We start from the raw sequence: 25,145 nt of genomic DNA on the forward strand, positions 1-25,145 counted from the left end.
TATAGTATATACAGGTGTGTTGTGTCTCCGCAGACTTCAGGTGATCACGGCGTTACACGGGGGGACAGGGATTTCACTCCTATTATAGGGGGCAGGGCAGGGGGGGCTGTTGCTCTTTTGCAACTTTTGTTCATTTCCATTTGGTAGAAAAGTGAATAATAATTCATCAGACTCGTCTCCGTTTGTGCAGATAAAGTTCTCGCTGTAGAAAACCTTCTAGTAGAAGCGTGTGAGGCCGGTCTGAGCGGCGCCCCCAGGACACACTCGCTGTTCGGAGTCTCGGCTCCCGTATAAACTTTCTGCTTTCTCTCAATAACGTTTTAATACTCACAGACTGAACATTTTTACTAATCTAATACTTGTCCCCACTTGGGGGTTTCTGTGTCCAGTCTCTGACTGAGAACTGACCATGTGAAGGCTGAATGCATCTAACAGCTGCAGGTTTGTTACAATTGCATCCAGACTTGTGAGCGATAAGGCCTGATAGTTTTCACTTGCACCGATACATTGTAGCAAACCATCAGGACAGGGTAGAGATTAGTGCTGCCGATGTGGCCACCTCACAGATGATCGTCTACATTGGATACAACTGTAACAAACCCTCAGCTGTGACAAATGTTAGGTCTGTGCTGGTTTTCAACCTTTACATAAGAATGTTCCTGTTCACTGACATCAAACCACAGTCTATGAGAAATGGGATTTTCCAATGTTTGGTCGTTATCTACCCTCCTAGGTCCTCTCAGTGAGTCTCCTCCGGCCGCGTCCCCCGGATGGATGGGCATCATGTGTCACATCCTGGGGTCAGCCATCAGCCATGGCTTTGTAGGGTGATCGAGAAGACAAGACGTTCAGGTGGTCTGCAGCTCCGATGATCCAGGGTCCTGGGGAATGAATCCTGTAGCTAGTCACTGATAAAGGATAAGTTATGGCGGCCATGGTGTGAACTTGGTGCAGAAAACCGGGCTGGATCCCCAAAGGTTTTCATATGAATGGCCGACCCCTCCTGTCCAACAAAAGGGAAATTAAAGGTTAATTCATCCAGGAGGTGAAAATGGGGAAAGAAACTAAATACAAAAAAAAACACGAGGCAACACTATTGAAAATATAATATTCTGTCTACCTGCACTCACCACTAGAGGGAGCTCACTGTATACACACGCTATAAGGAGAAATGCCTGAGCCTCCTCCACATCCGAGGGCACCACTGTCCTCATCTACATCCATAGACATTAATATGGAGAAAGTATGTGCCCCCCACATCCACCTCGGGGGGCTTCTCTGTCCTCATCTACATCCATAGACATTAATATGGACGAAAGTATGTGCCCCCCACATCCACCTCGGGGGGTTCCTTGTCCTCATCTACATCCATAGACATTAATATGGAGAAAAGTATGTGCCCCCCACATCCTCCTCCGGGGGCTTCTCTGTCCTCATCTACATCCATAGACATTAATATGGAGAAAGTATGTGCCCCCCACATCCTCCTCCGGGGGCTTCTCTGTCCTCATCTACATCCATAGACATTAATATGGAGAAAAGTACAGTATGTGCCCTTTTTGTAGTATAGGAAGCGGTTCGCAATTATCTCCACCCCCAAGAAAACCATGAGATCAGGCATCCACCTTAATGTTCTTGTTCCCCAGCCTATATGTAACAAAAAAGTTAAACCTCGTGAAGAACAATGCCAATTTTGCCTGTTGAGGCGTTAGACGTTTCGCAGACTCAAGATATAACAGATTCTTATGATCCTTATTGATTCTAACAATAAAGCCCTCGGCTCTTTGTATAATTCAGAGGGGACTCCTTCCATACTCGGGGCCTTATTATTTTGAAATTCCTCCACAACAAGAGGTGCGTCTAAGGCCTTCCTTTGTTCTTCAGATAATTGCAGTAATGTTAATTGGCCAAAGTAACGATCAACTTAGATAGTTTAGGGGAATAACACGTAGCCGGCCAGTACGGATTAAATTTCCACATTTCACCTCGTCTTCTAGTCACGGGGAGAATATTCAGGACTACTGGAGAATGATCCGTACATACAATGTTCTTAATTCCATTCATTAAAGTATTTTAATTACATATTTTATTGACTGAGGCTGGATAATTTTCTTTTTTTTTTACACCTCTCTGACCACTACCAGTCTCTAGTTTGTGCCAAACTCCACCGGCCTTGGACCGTGAACACTCTGGGCCTCTCCTGCCCGCTACCTTGGTACTGTCTACCTTTTATCTGCTTAGCCCTATGTCACAGCCGTTAATGACCCAATGGCTCCATTTCAGTAGTTGGCTACTCCATATTACCCGGCAGGAGACACACAATCCTGTATCTTCTGGAACACAAAAATTGTCAAGATATTCCCATAAACGATATGAGTGAGGGGAACATGACACGTTTAAAAAAACCATCAAATCTCATTGCCATGCTCCACCCCCGAGGAATAATATATTGTAACATTTTTGCACTGGGCATTAATTTGCATTGGGGTCACAAGCTTACCGGGCTGGCTGCCTCTTGGTCGATGTCTGTTTGGACTTTTTCCGGTGGCTCGTTCCATTCCCACTCTCTTCTCCATGAAAACTGAGCCCTTGGCAATCGGATAGATGGTTGGATGGTGGGGACCCCGAAGACAATGCTGTCCATTAACATAGGCTTCTGAGGCTTCTTCCTCCTAGTGGACACATACCGACATGTTCTTTGGATTTCCTCGATGGCTGCTATTAACCCTTCAGCCCCCAAGAGGTAAACCTATAACAGTTTATCAGAACTATTCTGCACGGCATAGTAGAAATGTAGTGTTTCTTACATCACATGATTGCACAATATCTGATAAATTATTACAGTATATTCCAGTCACATCCAAAGTTCCGATTTCTCCTCCCTCAGAATCCTTTTACTTAGTGTTTGCATCTAATAAATGCTCAAACTATGGGTACAACTGGATTATAAGAGTCAATGAAAGCCAAGATTATCCAAAATAGTTACACCCTTCCCTTGGTTAATTATCAATTTACATATATATCAAGATAAAATTTATAAAATATCTCAAAGCCCCGTATATATACTGACAAGCAAAAGGATGACAATGCTTTTACCCTCTAACTTCCAGGCTCCATATCTCACCGTCCACTACTGCTCCGATCATGAGACTCCCATCATTTTATAGACAATCTCATACATAATTGTGATTTTCGCCTATTTTTCTTATGATTAGTTATGCAAATTCTTGTCATTGTCAATACATTATTACTGTTTTGCTCCTAAAAATCTAAATTTTAATTAATTTAATTATTTTGTTAGTATTTTGTAAATCCACCTTTGGTTTTCACCATGGCCTGAATCCTTCTGGGCTGCTCTCCAACAGAATCAAGCATCTCTCAACCATAATCTGATCCCAGGTTTCTTCTCCACGTTCCCATAGTTGGAGCATACTGGTCGCCTCACTCGGTTATGTATACAGCTTTTTCCTCAACTCTACCCATGAGTGTTGGATTGGGTTGAGGTCTGGGGACTGTGGGACCAATCCAGCACCTCTACTTCATGGTCATTGAACCATTCTTCGCCAATCTCGCCATATGCTTCTGGTCGTTGTCCTGCTGGAACACTATGCTGTCCTTCACATCCCCGTAGTATTCGAGTGTGCGAAGTAACTCGTCTTGCAGGATACTCACATATAGATCAGCATTGAGACCACCATCGATCCTGGTCAAGTATCCAAAGCCTTTGGTTGTGAAACAACCACATATCATCAGTCTTCCTCCACCAGACTTGACAGTTCCTTCAATTTCTTGCTCCATTAGCCCCTTTTTAACTTGTTTCTTCTGGACCCAGTTGCACCTATCAGAGCCGTCTATTGACTTTCATCTCGTTGCTCCAAATCACCCGTTTCCAATCTTCTACTGGCCACTTTTCGCAATTTCTCGCAAACTCCTGCTGATGCTTCTTATGACAATATTGAAGTGGATTCTTCTTCACTTTTTTTCAGGACACCATTCCAGACTTGTGTAACATGTATCGCACGGTGCTTGTATGGATGTCTGTGATCTCACTATTACGAGACTTACGAGCCTCCTCCACTGCCGTGTTTGTCACATCAGAACTGATGGACCTTGGGAGAAGCCGACTTGTTAACTCCGACATTTTGCCTGGACGTCCACCTCTTGGCTTTTGAATGGACGGACAAACTTAATTTCGTATTCTTCCAACTCTCATGGTGCGCACATGATGCAGTTTGGAAATTTTCTTGGCCAAGAGACTGCTGTCGATGCACTGGATAATGCGGTTTCTCTTTTCTTGAGAAATCTTTTTCATGGCTGCTCCTCGAATCAAACCAGTGACCATTTACATTGGAATCAACCTATTAACACACTGAGCTATTAGGGAATGTGAGAACAGGTTGTATTTTGTAGTATACAGGAAAAAAATATTTTTTCCACCACCAGGAGCAAAACAGTAACAATGCAGTGACATGACAAGAATCTGCATAACTAGTAAAGTTGCAAGTTAAATTTATATAGGAGATTGCCAAGATGATTTTCTATAAAATGATGGTAGTCTCACATTCAAAGCAGTAGTGGATGATGAGATTTGGAGCCTGAAAGTGAAAATTTAAAAACATTGTTACTCTTTTGCTTATCAATCTAACTCTAAGGGTACCGTCACACAGTACCATTTTGATCGCTACGACGGTACGATTCATGACGTTCTAGCGATATCGTTACGATATTGCAGTGTCTGACACGCAGCAGCGATCAGGGACCCTGCTGAGAATCGTACGTCGTAGCAGATCGTATGGAACTTTCTTTCGTCGCTTGATCACCCGCTGACATCGCTGGATCGTTGTGTGTGACAGCGATCCAGCGATGTGTTCGCTTGTAACCAGGGTAAACATCGGGTAACTAAGCGCAGGGCCGCGCTTAGTAACCCGATGTTTACCGTGGTTACCAGCGTAAACGTAAAAAAACCAAACAGTACATACTTACATTCCGGTGTCAGTCCTCTGGCGTCTCAGCTTCTCTGCACTGTGTGAGCGTCTGCCAGCCGGAAAGCGAGCACAGCGGTGACGTCTGACGTCACCGCTGTGCTTTCCGGCTATGGCGCTTACACAGTGGAGAGAAGCTGAGACGCCGGGGGACAGACACCGGAATGTAAGTATGTACTGTTTGTTTTTTTTACGTTTACGCTGGTAACCAGGGTAAACATCGGGTTACTAAGCGCAGCCCTGCGCTTAGTTACCCGATGTTTACCCTGGTTACGGGGGACTTCGGCATCGCTCCAGCGCCGTGATTGCAACGTGTGACCGCAGTCTACGACGCTGGAGCGATAATCATACGATCGCTGCGACGTCACGGATCGTGCCGTCGTAGCGATTAAAATGGTACTGTGTGACGGTACCCTAAGGGTCTTTACACAGAATTTATTGTGCATACAGTATCTCATTTGGTCGGGTGGGGTTGTTGCCGTACCCACTACAGTTCCCCTTTGTTTAAATCAGGCATGAGACTGAATGTTAAATAGAGTTGACAAGAAAGTAAGTTTCCCTTTTAAGTCTAAGGCTATATGCAAACGTTCAGGATTTCTTGCAGAAAATTCCTGAGAAAATCCTGAGATTTTCTGCAAGAAATCTGCATGCGTTTTTTTTTTGCGTGTTTTTACCGCGTTTTTGGTGCGTTTTTTTTGCTGATTTTTCCGGACATTTCCCAATGCATTATATAGTGGGAAATCCGCGAAAAATCCATAAAATTAATGAACATGCTGCGTTTTTTTACCGCGATGTGTTTTTTTCGCGGAAAAAAACGCATCATGTGTACAAAAATTGCGGAACTCATTAAAAATGATGGGATGCATAATTTATGCAGAATTTTTGCGGTTTTATAGCGTTTTTATAGGAAAAAAAAGCGAAAAAAACGTGAAAAATCTGCAACGTGTGCACACAGCCTAACACTTATATGGTGTAAGAGACCTTTATGTTCATTCTGTTGTTGGTACCTCTTGCTATAAGTAGTGTTTCTGCTATAAATTGTTAAGTTACAAATAAATAGAAGGTAAAACTATTAACCTCAGGATGTGATTATGACTTAACTATAGTTCCTATAGCTTAGGCTAATGCAGAAATACAAGGTCTGGTCCCTGGAAAAGTCTCTAGCGCCATAACTATGGCCAGAGGCAGTGGAGAAACAGAATAATATTGGGTTCATTGCTAACATGTGACAGATGGGTTTATTCAACCCAAACTGACACCTTCCCTGTGGGTCATTCACACGTTCCCAGTAAACATCACCTCACAGCTTGTGGCTTCAGTGGCATTGTGCAAGAAATAGGGGCCAATGCCAATATTGCTATCAGTGAGAATGGACAAATCTGTCCGTTAAGCAAAGGGCAGAGATAAAGCAGAGCACAAAGAAGACATTCATTCCCAGGGAAGAGGGGGGCAGGAAAAACACGCAATCTGAAAATAAAGGACATGCTTAACCGTAGAGGGGTATCTTCATTGACATCACAGGTAGAAGATGGCAGGACTCACCTGAAGTAGAAGACGAGCAGAGTGATCAATGAAACCAGGAGACCACAACCCACACAGGACTCCACAATCACCGCCAATAGGTATGCTACAAAAAAGGAAGATCCATTACCTACAATCCAAATATCACACCCTAAAGTTCCCCATAAGTGGCATTACGTCTTACATTCATCACAGTTGAAGCCACCAAATCCTATCGGACACCTGGAAACAAAGACAATATTACAAAAATTGGAAAATTTTTAAAACATGTTAACAATTTTTCCAAGAATTTGTTTCTAGGAAATGATCCTTATAAAACGTGTGTAACACTGAGGTCTCCTGGGACTAAATCCATCATATTTCAAGCGTCTTGTCACAAACACATCCTTAGTAATGTCAAAGTGACCTCCATAGATTTGTTGGCTGCTTGTTGTGCTGCAGCCTCCCACAATCTTGTGGGCACAGAGGTTTCCATGACCCCATTTATTACCATTCTGGGTCATGCCAGACGTGTTTCAGTAAGGTATCGCTGAGCCTGCGCTGATTCCTGGGTGCGGAGCCTCAGTCAGGTGGCGCCTGTGGGGTTTAGATGCCTTTAGCTTGACACCGATCATACAGCCATATCGGGGGTGGCGGAAACAGGAAAAGGGGACTCCTCCAGATCAAATCGAGAATTATTCAGACTCGCAAACTTGGCCACATTTAATAATCGATCTGCTCATCTCTGATAGTAACCAATCAGATTCCAGCCAGTGTATTCCAGTGCAGGGTATAAGACGGAGGCCGTGATCTGATCGATTATTACGGCTGCCGGGTGATACATTAGTGGGAGAAAATAACCGTAATTAATATCAGACTTCTGATCCTAAATGTCACTTACATATCACTATTTGTATGACACTGATTACAGGAGTACTCTCTGAGTGACTGTACAGTGGCATATAAAAGTTTGGGCACCCCTGGTCAAAATTGCTGTTATTGTTAACAGTTAAGCAATTCGAAGATGAAATGATCTCTAGGCTATGTGCGCACATTGCGGATTTGGCCCATGCGTTGTACATTACCATGTAAACCTATCGAAAACCAAATCCTCTGTGCACATGCTGCGGAAAATACCGCGCAGAAATGCAGCGTTGTTTATTCCGCAGCATGTCAATTCTTTGTGCGGATTCCGCAGCGGTTTTACACCTAATCCATTATAGGAATCCGCAGTTGTTAAAAACGCAGGCGAAAACCGCACAAAATCTGCAGGAAATCCGCACTAAATCCGCAGGTAAAACGCAGGTCATTTTACCTGCGGATTCTGCAGATTCTGTGCGAAAAAAATCCGCAACGTGTGCATATACCCTTAAAGTTACAGATGACACATTTCCTTTCTATTTTTAGGGAAAAAAAATAATTATATAGTCTCATTTTAAAAATTACAAAAAGGAAAATGGGCCAATGCAAAAGTTTGCGCACCCTGCATGGTTAGTAGCTAGTAACGCCCCATTTTGCAAGTATCACAGCTTGTAAACGCTTTTTGTAGCCAGAGAAGCTGCTTTCAATTCTTGTTTGAGGGATTTTCCTCCATTCTTCTTGGAGAATTCCTCCAGTTCTGTGAGATTCCTGGGCCGTCTTGCTTCTTCTGCTATTTTGAGGTCTAGCCACAGATTTTCAATGCTGTTCAGATCTGGGGACTGTGAGGGCCATTGTAAAACCTTCATCTTGCGCCTTTTGAGGTAGTCTATTGTGGATTGTGACGTGTGTGTGTGTGTGTGTGTGTAGGAACATTATCCATTGTAGCAGCCATCTTCTTCCTCTTCTCACCTTCAGCTTTTTTACAGATGGTGTTATGTTTGCATCAAAAATTTGTTGAAATTTCATTGAATCTATTCTTCCCTCTACCCATGAAATGTTCCCTGTGACATTGGTTGCAGCACAACCCCAAAGACTGATTGATCTACCACCATGGTTAATGGTTGTCGAGATGTTCTCTTCCTGAAATTCTGTGCCCTCTTTTCTCCACACATACCTTTGATCATTGTGGCCACAGAGTTCTATTTTAATCTCATCCATTCACAGAACTTGTTTCCAAAATGCATCAGGCTTGTTTAGATGTTCTTTTGCATACTTCTGATGCTGAATTTTATGGCGACGACACAGGAGAGGCTTTCTTCTGATGACTCTTCCATGAAGGCCATATTTATAGAACAATATACCACAACTCCGGAATTTGCTACATCTTTCTGAAGGATATTTGCAGTCAAGCAGGGATTCCGATTTGTCTCTCTAGAAATCCTACAAGCAGTTCTCACTGACATTTTGCTTGGTCTTCCAGTCCTTATCTTGACCTCCACTGTTCTTGGTAACTGACATTCCTTAATTACATTTCGAACTGAGGAAAGGGCAACTTGAAAGCGCTTTGCTATCTTTTTATAGCCTTCTCCTGCTTTCTGGGCCTCCATCATTTTATTTCTCAGAGTGCTAGGCAGTTGCTAAGAAGTTCCCATGGCCGCTGTTTTTTGGCACAAGGTTACAGAAGGGTGGATTTTAATAAAGCTGAGAAATTTGCATCACCTGGCCTTTCCTAACGATAATAGTGAACGAGCCATAACCCCTATCAGGCTTATTAAGGTCTGAAATCCTAGTCAAAGTTATCTGAGCACACACATCTCCAAGGAAGCCCAAACTTTTTCATTGGACCATTTTCCTTTTTGTAATTTTTAAAGTGTAAAAAATTAGAATATATATATTTTTTGTCCTAAAATACAAAGGAAATGTGTCATCTTTAACTTTAGGCCTTTTAGAGATCATTTTATGTTCAATTTGCTTATCTGTTCACTATAACAGGAATTTTGACCAGGGGTGCCCAAACCTTTACATGCCACTGTTTATGAGGCAATCTGTGTATGACGCCGTTTATAGGAGCATGCCCTGAATGACACTGTACACGGGGCGCTCTCTGAAGGACACTCTTTATAGGGACTGTGAAGAATATGGGAGATATAATTTCATGTCAATCATTTGCAGGGCCGTATTTAGAGTTTCTGCTGCCCTAGGCACTTTTAGTACTGCCTCCCCCATTGGTGAGTATGACTAATGCAGACACCATCGGCAGGGACTTTGGCAAAAATCGCTGATGTGAAAGTAGCCTTTCGCGGCAGATCCGGCAGTTTTTCCGCATCTGCCGTGTAACGGATCACTTACAGCAACACTGCGTTCGGCCTCATTCATTCCCTATGGGACTTGCGGACATGTGCGGCACTTGCGGTTTTGCCGCGATCCGGCAAATGCGATACTTGCAGCAATGGAAAAAAACACTGCTAGCAGTGTGTCTCACCGCAAGTGCAAAACTGCAAATAGCCGTCACTACCTGTCCCTGCACCTTGCTAGCTCATCCCTCTGACCTAAAACTACACTATAAAGCTTTAGGAAAACAATTTATTACCAGACATATTCCTCCGATAATGAGGCTCCAGGCTGCGGCGTAGACAAGGACGGGCTGTCTCCGGGTCTCCATTCTCTCCTTACAGTATTGTAATATTCAGTCACTATGTGGAGGCAATATGTGGTCTGGTCATGGTGTGGCGGTATTTGTAGGTGTATAATGATTTGTATAGGGGAAAGACGAGTGCATAGTCATTTGTATGTGGGAAAGCTGGGTGCATACTGATTTGTATGGGGGAAAGCTGGGTGCATACTGATTTGTATGGGAGAAAGCTGAGTGGATACCAATTTGTATGGGGGAAAGCTGGGTGGTGCTGATTTGTATGGGGGAAAGCTGGGTGGATGCTGATTTGTATGGGGGAAAGCTGAGTGAATAGTGATTTCTATGGGGGAAAGCTGGGCGCATACTGATTTGTATGGTGGAAAGCTGAGTGGATACCAATTTGTATGGGAGAAAGCTGGGTGGTGCTGATTTGTATGGGGGAAAGCTGGGTGGATGCTGATTTGTATGGGGGAAAGCTGAGTGAATAGTGATTTCTATGGGGGAAAGCTGGGTGGATGCTGATTTGTATGGTGGAAAGCTGAGTGGATACCAATTTGTATGGGAGAAAGCTGGGTGGAGACTGATTTGTATGGGGGAAAGCTGGGTGCATACTGATTTGTATGGGGGAACGCTGGGTGGATACTGTTTTGTATGGATGAAAGCTGAGTAGATATTAATTTGTATGGATGAAAGCTGAGTAGATATTAAATTGTATGGATGAAAGCTGAGTAGATACCAATTTGTATGGGGGAAAGCTGGGTGGAGACTGAAGTGTATGGGGGAAACTGTCTTACATTGTATTTGTTCTGCTCTCCACATATGTATAGATGGCAGAATTGACCAGTTCTTTAGTCTGAAGTGCGCAGCTTGTGATTTCCTCATGTGCATGCGCATTCCTTCCCTTCCCCAGCCTCCGTCCCCGCGGGCTGCAGTCTGATATTTCCTGGCAGCCACAGCAGAACCTGCTAACCGGAGCCTGGAGGACGAGGATGGGAGCGGCTGCTGAACTCTCTGCCCTCAGCCATGGACAGACGGAGCTCCCTTTTCATTCGGGTAGTGGAAGGGAAGAACTTACCGGCCAAGGACATGTAAGTAGCTGAGGTGCCCACAGAGGCACAGAGCAGCTATCGGCTGGGGAACATGGGCAGCGAAGGAGCGGGCTGTGTCCAGGGTCAGGCTGCAAAGTTCAGTAACGATTGAGGTGGGTGGGCGGGCTGACAGCCCCGGACTTAAAAAATCAAACAAACAAAAACCCCTTGCTCAGGTGCCGCCCCCCGCATCCTGGCGCCCCTAGGCATGTGCCCTCAAGTGCCTAGGGCAAATACAGCCCTGATCATTTGTATCCTATTTGGTAATAGATTATAAAACCCCCTTCCCATGTGCAGCTGTAACAGGACACAAGGTGGTCAAGCCTTAAAAGGCTGTGAGTGACAGGTGTCACGCTTTGAGGTAGCTAAGCTCAGATCAGAAGGCTTGCTTGTCATGTGGGAACCATGTTCTCTAACTTCTTTGTTCCAACAGCTATGATTTCATAAGGAGGATATGGACTTATCGTACACCCTGGTCACATGAAAGAAAATCCCTGAATGCAGTGCACACAGCAGGGAGGAAGAGGTACATACTGTGGAGGGTGTGTAGGGCGGAGGGGCAGGATTCTAGGCCATAACTGACGTGCATGGGCGGGGGGTAGTATTAAAATAAGGACAGGAGGCAGGGATTTCTTCCAGCACCGTACGCCCCGGAGCCTGGAAGAAATCATTAGCACAAAGACAGAATATAACATTTCTCAACAACAAGACCATTAATATGGTACCATCTACCTGAGGACCAGTGGGTCCGGTTCTTAACTCCTCGCCTCAGGGTTACGGCCCTGGAAATCTTTGGGTACCTTCCCAGCAAGCTATGAGGACATCAAACACGCACTGGTCGGGCAGTACAACTTGACCCTTGAGATGTACCGGAAGAAGCCCCGGAGTATGCCGCATGGGTCTGCAGACAGCTGGGCCGATCACATACGGGCCCTACTGAGAGCAATCGACCAATGCACCAAGGGATTGGAGCTCACCACTGTCCAGCAGCTGAAGGAGCTCATCGCGACTGAGCAGTTTTGTAGAACTGCCCGGAGGACCTCCAGCAGTAACTCCATGATCGGAAGCCAAAGGGGGCCTCTGCAACAGCGACACTTGCCAACGAGTGCGCTAACCACAGGACTGCAGAGGCCAAAAAACCTGCCAGCTGGGGGAGTAAAAAGAACGTGGTGCCTGCTGTCCCTGCCCCCCAATCCCAAGGGGGCACCTGCTCATGCTTCCCTCTCCTTGACGGTGGCCGAACTTCTACTGTGTCATCCCTGCAAACAGCTGGAACACCTCAAAGCCATGCAACAGAAGGGCCCATCCCCGTCCAAGAAACCGTCCACTGTTTTGGGTGTGGGTGGGGGGTGAAGGGAGGTCCCTTGACGACTTTCAGCCAGTCACCGTTGGCCAGGCCATGGCATTATGGGACACCGGTGCTGAGATGACTCTTGTGCGGTGATGATCTAGTGTCCCCCACAGGATTTGTTAGTCAGGAAAACCCTAGCTGGTCCGGGATTGGAGGCATCGAACCGGCGCTGCCCGTCTCCAAGGTGTATTTGGATATTTGGACTGGGACACCGGGAAAGGTGGGCAGGAGGTGGAGGGTAACCTAAAATTTTCCCGCAAGTGTTTTGCGTTTTGCTTGGGACAGACTTGGTGCCGCTAGTGTTCCAGTATGTGGCTGTGGAACCCCTAAAGCCTGATCCTCCAGACCAACATGCCTACTGATGAGGATGTGGGGGTGAGTGATGTATTGTGTTCATCCCCCCTTGGGTGGGGGATCGCGGAGGAGATCAATGAGGCCAGCTGTGATAATGCCTTAGAGTGTGACCAGCGGGCATGCTGGAACCAGTTGTCCTGTGAGGTTGTCATGAAGTGAACATACAGGGGGCAGACAGCTGCAGAGAGGGAGCATGCAATTGAGGGTGGGCTGCCCCAGGATAGGTAGGGCTCCTAGGTAAGGCCTCATTGTAGGGTTACTCCACAACCGGGATGTCAGAGGGCTGAGTTAGTCCTTCTGTACGGCAGCTTGGTTGGAAGCAGAGGTGAAGAGCGGTACTACCCGTGGTTGCAGCAGCCGTGGCCACTGTCCCGTGCAGCAGTGGTGCCAGGGCCCCTCAGGGGTTCAACAGCTTCCCCCCTTCTCACCTAGTGGCTGCCGGGTCAGACGGAAGCCAGGAGACAGGTCCTGGGGAACTGACAGAAGACGTGGCATTCTTTTCTATTCTGACCACGTCTAGTCAGGGGTTTCAGGCTGCGTTGGAAACTGACAACAGCCTGAAAGCTCTCAAGGAGCAGGCAGCACAGCCTCCCTCACACTCGGACCTCGAGCGGGTGGTCTGGGTCCAAGTACGCCTGTGACGGGTAACGGTCCAGCAGGGTTCACCGGAGGTATGGTCTAGGGACCGACAGTTGCTGGTGCCCTATCTGTTCAAGGCTGAGTTGTTCCTGATTGCACATAAAATTTCCAAGGGCCGGACACCTAGGGGTCAACAAGACCAAGGCCAATATAGCCCAGCATTTCTACTGGTCAAGAATGGGGGACGATGCTGTCCGTGTGTAAGGAGGTGATGGGGACCCTCCTATGCTTTCCCCCTCCTTGGTCTATTAATTGTGTGCGGTTCCCTAATGTTTATTAATGTGAATGCATTTGATGTATGTCATGTATGTCATGTACAGAATTAGGGATAGGATAGGATAGAAGGTAGTATAGAACAATAGTGGGGTTAGAATAGAGGGGGGAATATTAGACATAGGGAATAGGAGTGTTAACATAGGTACAGGCAGCATAGGAGTTTTCCAGTGGGGAGGAGTTTACAGAGCAGTGCAGCACAGGGCAGTGAGATGTAGGAGGGCACCTCCTGGTTAGGGCTCAGTGCAGTCAGGATGCAGCAGTGAGCAGTGGAAAAGGACAGTCTGTCAGCCGTGGGGCTAAATCTGCTATGGCAGGAAGGGGCCCCAGGCTGAGGAACGTAAGGGCGGTCACCAGCTAGAACAGAGACCAAACCGAAAATGATTTGGGGTCTACGACCGGGGCAGGTGAAGTTGAGATGGCGAACCTGACACCTTTTCCTATTGAAACCAGACCAGGGAATGGTAGGAAGCTGGTGGGCCTGGAGCACAGATGGAACAGGGTTTGTTCAGAAGCGGGACAGGGATTTCCAGGAGTGGGACAGAGATTATCCCGAAACAAGGCAGGGATTGCCGGAAAGAGAAAGAGACTGCAGGAGAAACAGTGAAAGCTAGAGAGATGCCACTCTGTGTATACTGCACTGCATATATGTGATCGATACCCTACTGCTCAGTAAAGTTGAACTGTTGAAAAAGGACATTGTCTCTGAAATGGTTTGTGGAGCCAGTGGATGCGGAGCCGGAGTGATAGAAGCTGAGGGTACTCTGACAGTGAATGTAAGTGTACTGTTGCGCACGCTGCACATGCAGCAGAAGGGACATTGTATTTAATCTGTGGGGCTCCAGGGTGTGGGAACATTACAGTTCATTGCCACGACTACCACCCTGGCTGTCTTATAGGTGCGTCACCTGTCAGTAGTTAACATGCTGCTCAAGGGACTTGAAGGGAACGCAGCTGCGTACCTGGACGACATTGCCATCCTCAGTCCCACCTGGGAGGATCACTGAGAGCGTCTGGTGCAGGTGCTCGGGCAGATCAACTGGGCAGGATTGACCATTAAGCCGGAAAACTTCCAGCTGGGTATGACCAAGGTCCAATACCTGGAACACCGGGTAAGCGGGCGAGCTATAAAGCTGGAGCCCGGGAAGGCGGATGCCATCCCATCCTGGCCCTCCCCCAGTACCAAAAAACAGGTGATATGGTTTCTGGGCACCGCCGGGTACTATAAGAGGTTTATCCCCCACTATAGTAGCCTGGCAAACCCCTGATGGACCTCACCAAGAAGAATCTGCCTTCTGCAGTCGATTGGACAAACAACTGGGAGACTGCCTTCTGGCCGCTGAAGAATGCCATTTCCAGCTTCCCGGTACTACATGCAGGCGACTTTACATGGCTGGTTGTAGTACAGACCAACGCCTGTGACTTTGGCCTCGGTGCTGTGCTCAGCCAGGTCAACTCTACGGCCCAAGAACACCCTGCTTTGTGCCTGAACCAGAAGCTCCTGTCTAGGGAGGTGGCCTACTTCACGATGGAGAAGGAATGCCTGACAATTGTGGGGGCCCTGCAGCGTCGTCAGCCATACTAACCATGGAAATGGACCACAACCCCCTCAGTTGGTTACACACCATATCCGGAACTAATGGAAAGTTGGTACCCAGGAGCCTTGCGCTGCAGCAGTTCCACTTCACCATTCGCCAACCAGAAGGGCCATGACCACAGTAATGCTGATGGATTATCCCAACAAGGTGACGCTGTAGACGGGCATACAGGGGAGCTCCACAAAGTGCTGACCCCTAGCGCCCTCTAAAGAGGAGCAGGTGTGAAGAATATGGGAGATATAATTTCATGTCAATCATTTGTATTCTATTTGGCAGGGGATTATAGAACCCTGTTCCCATGTGCAGCTGTAACAGGACACTACGTGGTCAAGCCTCAAAAGGCTGTGAGTGACAGATCTCACACTTTGAGCCAGCTAAGCTCAGAACAAAAGGCTTGCTTGCCATGTGGGGACTATGTGATATAACTTCTTTGCTCCGTCAGCTATGATTTCACAAGGAGGATATGGACTTATCGTACGTCCTGGTCACACGCATTTTCAAAATCTCTTTACTGGATCGAATGCCTTCCAGAGTGTCGATCAGTTCTAGCTCCACAGGGTGAGGAGATATGTGCTAGAACAGGTCGAGACCCAGCCGGGTGTTCGCCATGTTCTGGGGATCTCGGAAATATACACGATGTATGGCTAGGACGTATATACTATTATGCCTTATGGAATCATAGATGACTTAGCAAAGCAATTTAGACCGCATGATATCCACATGGCAGCAAGTGTTTTGTTCTGCTCTGAGCTGACTCAAGGTGTGACGCCTGTCACTCATATCCCTTTGGGCTTTTACCCCCCTGCTGAGCTAGCTGCACACTGAAGGGGGTTTTATAATCACATGCCAGGTAGGATACAAACGATTGGCATGAAATTATATCTCCAATATTCTTCACACTTGGGCTGCTCTTTTATCTCAATGCACAAATGCATACAATTTGTATTTTTTATAGTTACCTCACTATCACATATTTTTCATTGTTCTAATCATTTTCTTGAGGGATCTGCTGATTTGTTACCCTGTGGTGCCACCTTCTGGCCAACTTTGGTATTCGACGTATTATATTTTATATATTTTTTGTCATTCAATAAAATGCTACATTTTTATGATGAATTTTTAGTATTTGTGTTCATTGTACACCTGGTTTCTATCTGATATAAGCCTGGTCCGTTAATGGGATTCTCTCTCACTGGTGCTATTGAAAGGGGCTTCTCCACCTGTGGGCCATGTGGACAGGGGGCATCTGTGTAAAAGTGTACCATGCTGACCTTACGTGTCCCCAGGGGGCGCTATGTTACTTTGTATCTTTAGGTGATACATGATACACACTGGGCTTATACTGGGCGCGTCCAGTTCTCTGCTGCCACCTGCTGGTCAGTGGTCTGTACTACAGCCAGGTGTTACTTTCAGCAATGTCACATATAAACTGTCTTCATGTTCACTCCTTTCTGAAATCCCTGATTTTTATCTTAAAACAAAACACACCCAACACTACTGAGCCTTATATTATTCTATTAAAGGAATTTTCCACTGTAAAAGAAACTCCACACGGTATTACATGCCTAAAACAAAAAACAGAGCAGGTGCTCACCCTCCCTGGGTCCAGCACTGACTCCCCACCATTGCTCTAGTCTTGGTGTTTTAGTTGCAATGATGACGTCACAACGACAGCGCTCATCAATGCTGCAGCCAATCACTGAGCTCAGTGGCTTCTGTCGAGGTAGATAAGCTCAGTGATTGGCTGCAGCGTTTATGTGCGACATCACTTGGAGCGGCCAAAACACTGACCCGTGAGCAGCAACAGGAAGACAGTGCTGGACCCGAGGAGGGTGAGAATCTGCCCTGCATATTATTTTAGGCATATATGAACATTTGACTTCACATTCCTTAAAGTTTAAAACCCCTTTAAGAAACATGGTGTGTATGGAACAAAGACCCATAATATATTATTATACAGACAATGAAGTGAAGAGAACTGGAGGAATCAATCTACAAATATAACTTTACTGATCCTGAGTTACATCCTGTATTATACCCCAGAGCTGCAGTCACTATTCTGCTGGTGCAGTCACTGTGTACATACATTACATTACTGATCCTGAGTTACATCCTGTATTATACCCCAGAGCTGCACTCACTATTCTGCTGGTGCAGTCACTGTGTACATACATTACATTACTGATCCTGAGTTACCTCCTGTATTATACTCCAGAGCTGCACTCACTATTCTGCTGGTGCAGTCACTGTGTACATACATTACATTACTGATCCTGAGTTACATCCTGTATTATACTCCAGAGCTGCACTCACTATTCTGCTGGTGCAGTCACTGTGTGCATACATTACATTACTGATCCTGAGTTACATCCTGTATTATACTCCAGAGCTGCACTCACCATTCTGCTGGTGCAGTCACTGTGTACATACATTACTGATCCTGAGTTACATCCTGTATTATACTCCAGAGCTGGACTCACTATTCTGCTGAAACAGTCGCTGTGTACATTCATTACATTACTGATCCTGAGTTACATCCTGTATTATACTCCAGAGCTGCACTCACCATTCTGCTGGTGCAGTCACTGTGTACATACATTACTGATCCTGAGTTACATCCTGTATTATACTCCAGAGCTGCACTCACTATTCTGCTGAAACAGTCGCTGTGTGCATACATTACATTACTGATCCTGAGTTACCTCCTGTATTATACTCCAGAGCTATACATAACACAGCCCACATAGTATATAACACAGCCACGTAGTACATAGCACAGCCACGTAGTATATTGCACAGCCCACGTAGTATATAGCATAGAGACGTATTATTATTATTATTTATTGTTATAGCGCCATTTATTCCATGGCGCTTTACATGTGAGGAGGGGTATACATAATAAAAACAAGTACAATAATGTTAAACAATACAAGTCATAACTGGTACAGGAGGAGAGAGGACCCTGCCCGCGAGGGCTCACAATCTACAAGGGATGGGTGAGAATACAGTAGGTGAGGATAGAGCTGGTCATGCAGCGGTTTGGTCGATCGGTGGTTACTGCAGGTTGTAGGCTTGTCGGAAGAGGTGGGTCTTCAGGTTCTTTTTGAAGGTTTCGATGGTAGGCGAGAGTCTGATGTGTTGTGGTAGAAGGTTCCAGAGTAGGGGGGATACGCGAGAGAAATCTTGTATACGATTGTGGGAAGAGGAGATAAGAGGGGAGTAGAGAAGGAGATCTTGTGAGGATCGGAGGTTGCGTGTAGGTAAGTACCGGGAGACGAGTTCACAGATGTATGGAGGACACAGGTTGTGGATGGCTTTGTACGTCACGGTTAGGGCTTTGTACTGGAGTCTCTGGGCAATGGGGAGCCAGTAAAGGGATTGACAGAGGGGAGAGGCCGGGGAATAGCGGGGGGACAGGTGGATTAGTCAGGCAGCAGAGTTTAGAATAGATTGGAGGGGTGCGAGAGTGTTTGAGGGGAGGTCACAGAGCAGGAGGTTGCAGTAGTCAAGGCGAGAGATGATGAGGGCATGGACTAGGGTTTTTGCAGGCCACGTATAACACAGGCCACGTATAGCACAGCCACGTAGTATATAACACAGCCACGTAGTATATAGCACAGAGACGTAGTACTGTATATAACACAGCCTATGCAGTATATAGCACAGAACATGTAGTATATAGCACAGCCCACGTATTATATAGCACAGCCCACGTAGTATATAACACAGTCCATGCAATATATAACACAGCCCAAGTAGTATATAGCACAGCCACGTAGTATATTGCACAGCCCACATAGTATATAGCACAGCCCACGTAGTATATAGCAAAGAGACGTATATAACACAGGCCACGTAGTATATAACACAGCCCATGCAGTATATAAAACAACCCACATAGTATATAGCACAGCCCACGTAGTATCTAACACAGCCCACATAGTATATAACACAGCCACGTAGTATATAACACAGCCATGTACTATATAGCACAGAGACGTAGTATATAACACAGGCCACGCAGTACATAACACAGCCCATGCAGCATATAGCACAGCCCACGCAGTATATAGCACAGCCCACATAGTATATAGCACAGAGACATAGTATATATCACAGGCCATGTAGTATATAACACAGCCTATGCAGTATATAACACAGCCCATGCAGTATATAACACAGCCCATGCAGTATATAACACAACCCACATAGTATATAGCACGGCCACGTAGTATATTGCACAGCCCACACAGTATATAGCACAGCCACGTACTATATAACACAGCCCACGTAGTATATAGCACAGAGACGTAGTATATAACACAGGCCACGTAGTATATAACACAGCCCATGCAGTATATAACAGCCCACGTAGTATATAGCACAGCCCACGTATCTAACACACCCCACGTAGTATATAGCACAGCCACGTAGTATATAACACAGCCCCGTAGTATATTGCACAGCCACGTAGTATATAACATAGCCCACGTAGTATATAGCACAGCCATGTAGTATATAACACAGCCCCGTAGTATATAGCGCAGCCACGTAGTATATAGCACAGACACATAGTATATAACACAGGCCACTGTTGTGAATTAGACTATTTGGCTCCCTCTTGTGGTTACTAGTGATATGACTCTGGGATTTTCTTCCCTCAGTTTGCACCCAGCTGGGACGTTAGTTCAGGGGTGTTGCTATATAAACCTCCTGGAACCTTAGTCCAGTGCCTGGCATCGTTGTAATCAGACACATTCTGTTTGCTCCTATCTGCTGGTCCTGGTTCGTGCAAAATTAAGCTAAGTCCTGCTTCTTTGTTTTTTGGGTTATTTGCTTGCTCTCATTTTTGTCCAGCTTGTACTAAATGTGATTCCTGATCTTGCTGGAAGCTCTAGGGGGCTGGTGTTCTCCCCCCGGGCCGTTAGACGGTTCGGGGGTTCTTGAATTTCCAGTGTGGATATTTTTGATAGGGTTTTTGCTGTCCATATAAGTTATCTTTCTATATTCTGCTATTAGCTAGTGGGCCTCTCTTTGCTAAATACCTAGCTCATTCTTATGTTTGTCTTTTCCTCTTACCTCACCGTTATTATTTGTTGGGGGCTTGTATCCAACTTTTGGGGTCTATTCTCTGGAGGCAAGAAAGGTCTTTCTTTTCCCTTCTAGGGTTAGCTAGTTCTCCGGCTGGCGCGAGACGTCTAGAACCAACGTAGGAACGTTCCCCGGCTGCTGTTATTTGTGGTGCTAGGATTAGATATATGGTCAGCCCAGTTACCACTGCCCTATGAGCTGTTTTTTTGTGTTTGCAGACTTAGAAATTATTTCTGAGACCCTCTGCCATTGGGGTCATAACAGGCCACGCAGTATATAACACAGCCCAGGCAGTATATAACACAGCCCACATAGTAAATAGCACAGCCACATAGTATATTGCACAGCCCACGTAGTATATAGCACAGCCACGTAGTATATAACACAGCCACGTAGTATATAACACAGCCACGTAGTATATTGCCTAGCCCCGTAGTATATTGCACAGCCATGTGGTATACAGAACAGCCCATGCAGTATATAACACAGCCCATGCAGTATATAACACAACCCACATAATATATAGCACAGCCCACGTAGTATCTAACACAGCCCACATAGTATATAGCACAGCCACATAGTATATAAAACAGCCATGTAGTATATAGCACAGAGACGCAGTACATAACACAGCCAATGCAGCATATAGCACAGCCCACACAGTATATAGCACAGCCCACATAGTATATAGCACAGAGACATAGTATATAACACAGGCCATGCAGTATATAACACAGCCCATGCAGTATATAACACAACCTACATAGTATATAGCACAGCCACGTAGTATATTGCACAGCCCATGTAGTATATAGCACAGCCACGTACTATATAACACAGCCACGTAGTATATTGCCCAGCCCCGTAGTATATTGCACAGCCACGTAGTATATAGCACAGCCCATGTAGTATATAGCACAGAGACATAGTATATAACACAGGCCACGTAGTATATAACACAGCCCATGCAGTATATAACAGCCCACATAGTATATAGCACAGCCCACGTAGTATATAGCACAGCCATGTAGTATAAAACACAGCCCCGTAGTATATTGCACAGCCACGTAGTATATAACATAGCCCACGTAGTATATAGCACAGCCCACGTATCTAACACACCCCACGTAGTATATAGCACAGCCCCGTAGTATATTGCACAGCCACGTAGTATATAGCACAGAGACATAGTATATAACACAGGCCATGCAGTATATAACACAGCCCATGCAGTATATAGCACAACCCACGTAGTATATAACACAGGCCACGTAGTATATAACACAGCCCATGCAGTATATAACACAGCCCACATAGTAAATAGCACAGCCACATAGTATATTGCACAGCCCACGTAGTGTTGAGGAGAGCCATAAGATCAAATACTTAATTAACCTCAACAGATAAGGTAATTGAGAGAAACAACCCATAACATGTATTGTTTAACCTTACATAAGTTTTCCTCAGACAAAGTGAGACACTGAAGATGGCCGCCATCTCCTCTACCAGAGCCGTGTTGTCTGGTATCCAAGATGAACAATGAAGACACTGAAGATGGCCGCCATTTCCTGTTTCAGCAGACCGTGTGGTCTGGTATCCAAGATGACGCCCATCCTGATGACCTCATGGATCCACCCACAGCGACGCCCACTCTGATGACCTCACGGACCAACCCACCCTGATGACCTCATGGATCCGCCCATGGACTTGCTCATGCCCAACCCACTAACCAATGGAATACATCCGATCACTCCCATTTTAGAGCTAACCGAGCCCCCTTACAGGAGATATATAACATTGTGTTTTCACTAATAAATTCCCTTCTTGGAGCTGAGCCACACATTGATCAAGGAGAGTTACAGCTGACTGTGTCTGGTGTATTTCTTTAGTGCACATGATCAATATCCATTAGGCCAGGAGTAGGCAACTAGAGAATTGAACATTTTATTAATTGTTCAACCCTAATATTTGGCGCCCAACGTGGGGCCAGCAGAGGAGAGCCCTGAACCCTGAGAACCGGCGACTGGAACGGCTGGATGCACTGAGTACCCCGAACCTGGAGACTGATCAACTCCTTAACAGAACACGGTAAGTCTGCTGATTTTTTATAATCTGTAGTCTTTACCTGTGTCCTTCGGGGTATCCTGTGCAGATTGCCTGACCGTGTCCGGTTTCCTTGGTATCTGTAAGACGGCAGAAGGGTCTCTCCGCTGCTGGTCATTTAATTGCAAGAACCGTCACGTTTTAGTTGCCTACTGCCTGTTACATGTTGTGAAGAGGGGAGATGACTGGTAGTTAGGAAAAGCATTGTGTTTGGAGCAGGAAAAACAGGTTTCTAGGAAAGAAAGAATAAGCAAGTGTTTACAGAAGGAGAAGCATTGTGTTTGGAACAGGATGAGCAAGAAAAGCATGTGGAGAACGGGATAAGCAGGTTTTTTTTTTAGAGAAGGAGAGCAAGTGTAGAAAAAAAAATAAAATAAAATAATTTTTGTCTGTGGTATACGGTTGTCGCCTGTGATAAGATTTTCAGTTCTGTACAAGAGAGACTAGGACCTGGAGTAATTGACTCGGCCTAGGGGGGCCCGGTAAATCTTGGAGCAATTGGCTCAGTTCGGGCATAATAAATTGTGTAGCGGCTCATTGAAACTTGGAGCAATTGGCTCAGTTCGAGCCAATTAAATTTATAGTTTTTCTTTTTTTTTTGCCCCGTGACATCGAGTGAGTTGACTCTGCACGGGGACCGGTAAGTTAGGGAGCAATTTGACAAAGTAGGGAATAATTGGTTTGTAAAGTACGGAGCACGGAAGTCAGACAGGGACCACGTGACAAGAAGCAATAGGAACTGAGTACTGCAGACTCAGTTCCCTTTAGAATCTCAGGTTTGAGTCATCTCCCCCGTCTTATTGTTTGTTTGGTGTTTGTTATCTTGATAGATAGATATATATATACTGTATATCTATAGAAAGATGGAGAAATTAATGCAGTTCTGCCGTATGGGCACTAAGCCCAATTCAGATGGCAAGTTAGACTCATGCACATTAGTGGAAATTGTGTGGAATGCCAGAAGGGGGGATGGTTACAGCCCCTGGAGTGGAAGATTGTCTTAGAAAAAAAAAAAAAAAAAAAGAGAAAGAAAGAAAAGGTATCCTACAAGATAATGGATTGTTGTCTATTGCTAGGGCAGGAGAAAGAGTCTCTGAAAGTCTGTATTTAAAAAAAATAAAAAATTGGAAATTGGGTAGAAGAGAAAAGGAATAGAAAGAATAGAGTTTTGAGTTGTGTATTACAAAAATATATCCTGTGAGCGGCCACCACTGTATAATGGTGGCCCAGAGCCATGTGCTAAATATAATTCTGACGGCGGCCATTTTGTTGGTGGTAAATATAATTCTGACGGCGGCCATTTTGTTGGTGGTAAATATAATTCTGAAGGCGGCCATTTTGTTGGTGGTAAATATAATTCTGACGGCGGCCATTTTGTTGGTGGTAAATATAATTCTGACAGCGGCCATTTTGTTGGTGGTAAATATAATTCTGACGGCGGCCATTTTGTTGGTGGTAAAAATAATTCTGACGGCAGCCATGTTGTGGATGGCGAATGTGCTGCTCCTGGTGGTGAACATCTCAGATTAAGGCTACACACCACATCACCAAATCCTTGTTACCCAGTAATGACCACTAACGGCCAATACTATATTCCTTCGGGAAGTGAACAGGCTTTACCCATGTTTCCTATCTCAGTTGTTTCCAATGGGGCACCAACCCTTTCCCCTATCACTCCTGTTGTGAATCCAGCAGTCCTCCCACCTGGATCGTCCCCAGCACCTACCCTTTCTACTGTCACTTCCACTGCCAATTTAGCCGCACACCCACATGAGATGCTCCAAGCAGCGGCCTCTCCTCCCAATGCTTCCACAACAGCACTCTCACGCAGCCTACATAACCCTATGCCCAGTACCTCACAGGCTGTCTCACAGCCAAGCGCACACCTGTATGGGACGGTGGCAACTGTAACAAGGGGGGCTCAATGTGGGAGGGGGATACCAATAGTACAGGAAGCACAAAGGGGAGGGAATGTTGGCAACCTATTTTTGAAAAAGAACTTCCTGAGGGACCCTTGTTAGTGGTGGGAAAGGGTGACATAACAACAATGGAGACAGACGCTATTGTTAATGCTGCCAATTCTCGGTTAGGACACAATGGAGGTGTAGCTAGAGCTATAGTGGAAGCAGGAGGGGCGACTATTCAAGCTGACAGTCGAATCATTGTTGAGTCACGTGGTCAGATAGCTGTTGGGGACATAGCGGTGACTAAAGCTGGCAATCTCCTGTGTAGAATGATCATACACGCTGTGACCCCTACTTATGACCCTATTCATCCAGACGTTAGTGCTCAACAACTTCATGCAGCAATAACTCGCATTAATGAGGACAGGACTGTTAAAGCTTTTAAGACTGCCTGCGTCACCTGGAGCCCACACCATGATACTGGAGCTGCCCAAATAGAGCCCCTCATTCCAGGACTGTTACCTCCTCCGGCTCCTCATACACAAGGGACTACATCTGCACTCCTGGTGCCATCTCTACTCCCGCCTCAGGTGCCACCACCAACAGTGCCAATGCTCATGTCTGAGGAGCCCACCATCTACGTCAAGTTTACACCCCAGCAAGCTGCTACTCTGTTGAACCAAGTTCTAGATCCAGAAAAACAGCCGATGCCTTTCTACAGGAGCATGACGAGACATGGGACTCTGGTATTTTGTTCTGCCAAGAACCT

General features: G+C 45.7%; 1 protein-coding gene across 1 annotated transcript in view; it reads right to left on the reverse strand.

The window, feature by feature from the left end:
* Positions 1–306: 306 nt before the first annotated feature.
* The window catches only part of LOC143781384 (uncharacterized), a 64,768-nt gene continuing 39,929 nt past the window's right edge, over positions 307–25,145 (reverse strand). The window contains exons 10-13 of the mRNA XM_077267976.1: positions 6,688–6,725; positions 6,525–6,609; positions 2,501–2,672; positions 307–1,003 (exon numbers count right to left, since the gene is read on the reverse strand). Coding sequence (XP_077124091.1) covers positions 902–1,003; positions 2,501–2,672; positions 6,525–6,609; positions 6,688–6,725 — 397 coding nt within the window. The 3' untranslated portion in view covers positions 307–901. The remainder of the gene's footprint in view (positions 1,004–2,500; positions 2,673–6,524; positions 6,610–6,687; positions 6,726–25,145) is intronic.

The sequence above is a fragment of the Ranitomeya variabilis genome, chromosome 6 (genome assembly GCF_051348905.1).
Source record: "Ranitomeya variabilis isolate aRanVar5 chromosome 6, aRanVar5.hap1, whole genome shotgun sequence".
NCBI lineage: Eukaryota > Metazoa > Chordata > Amphibia > Anura > Dendrobatidae > Ranitomeya > Ranitomeya variabilis.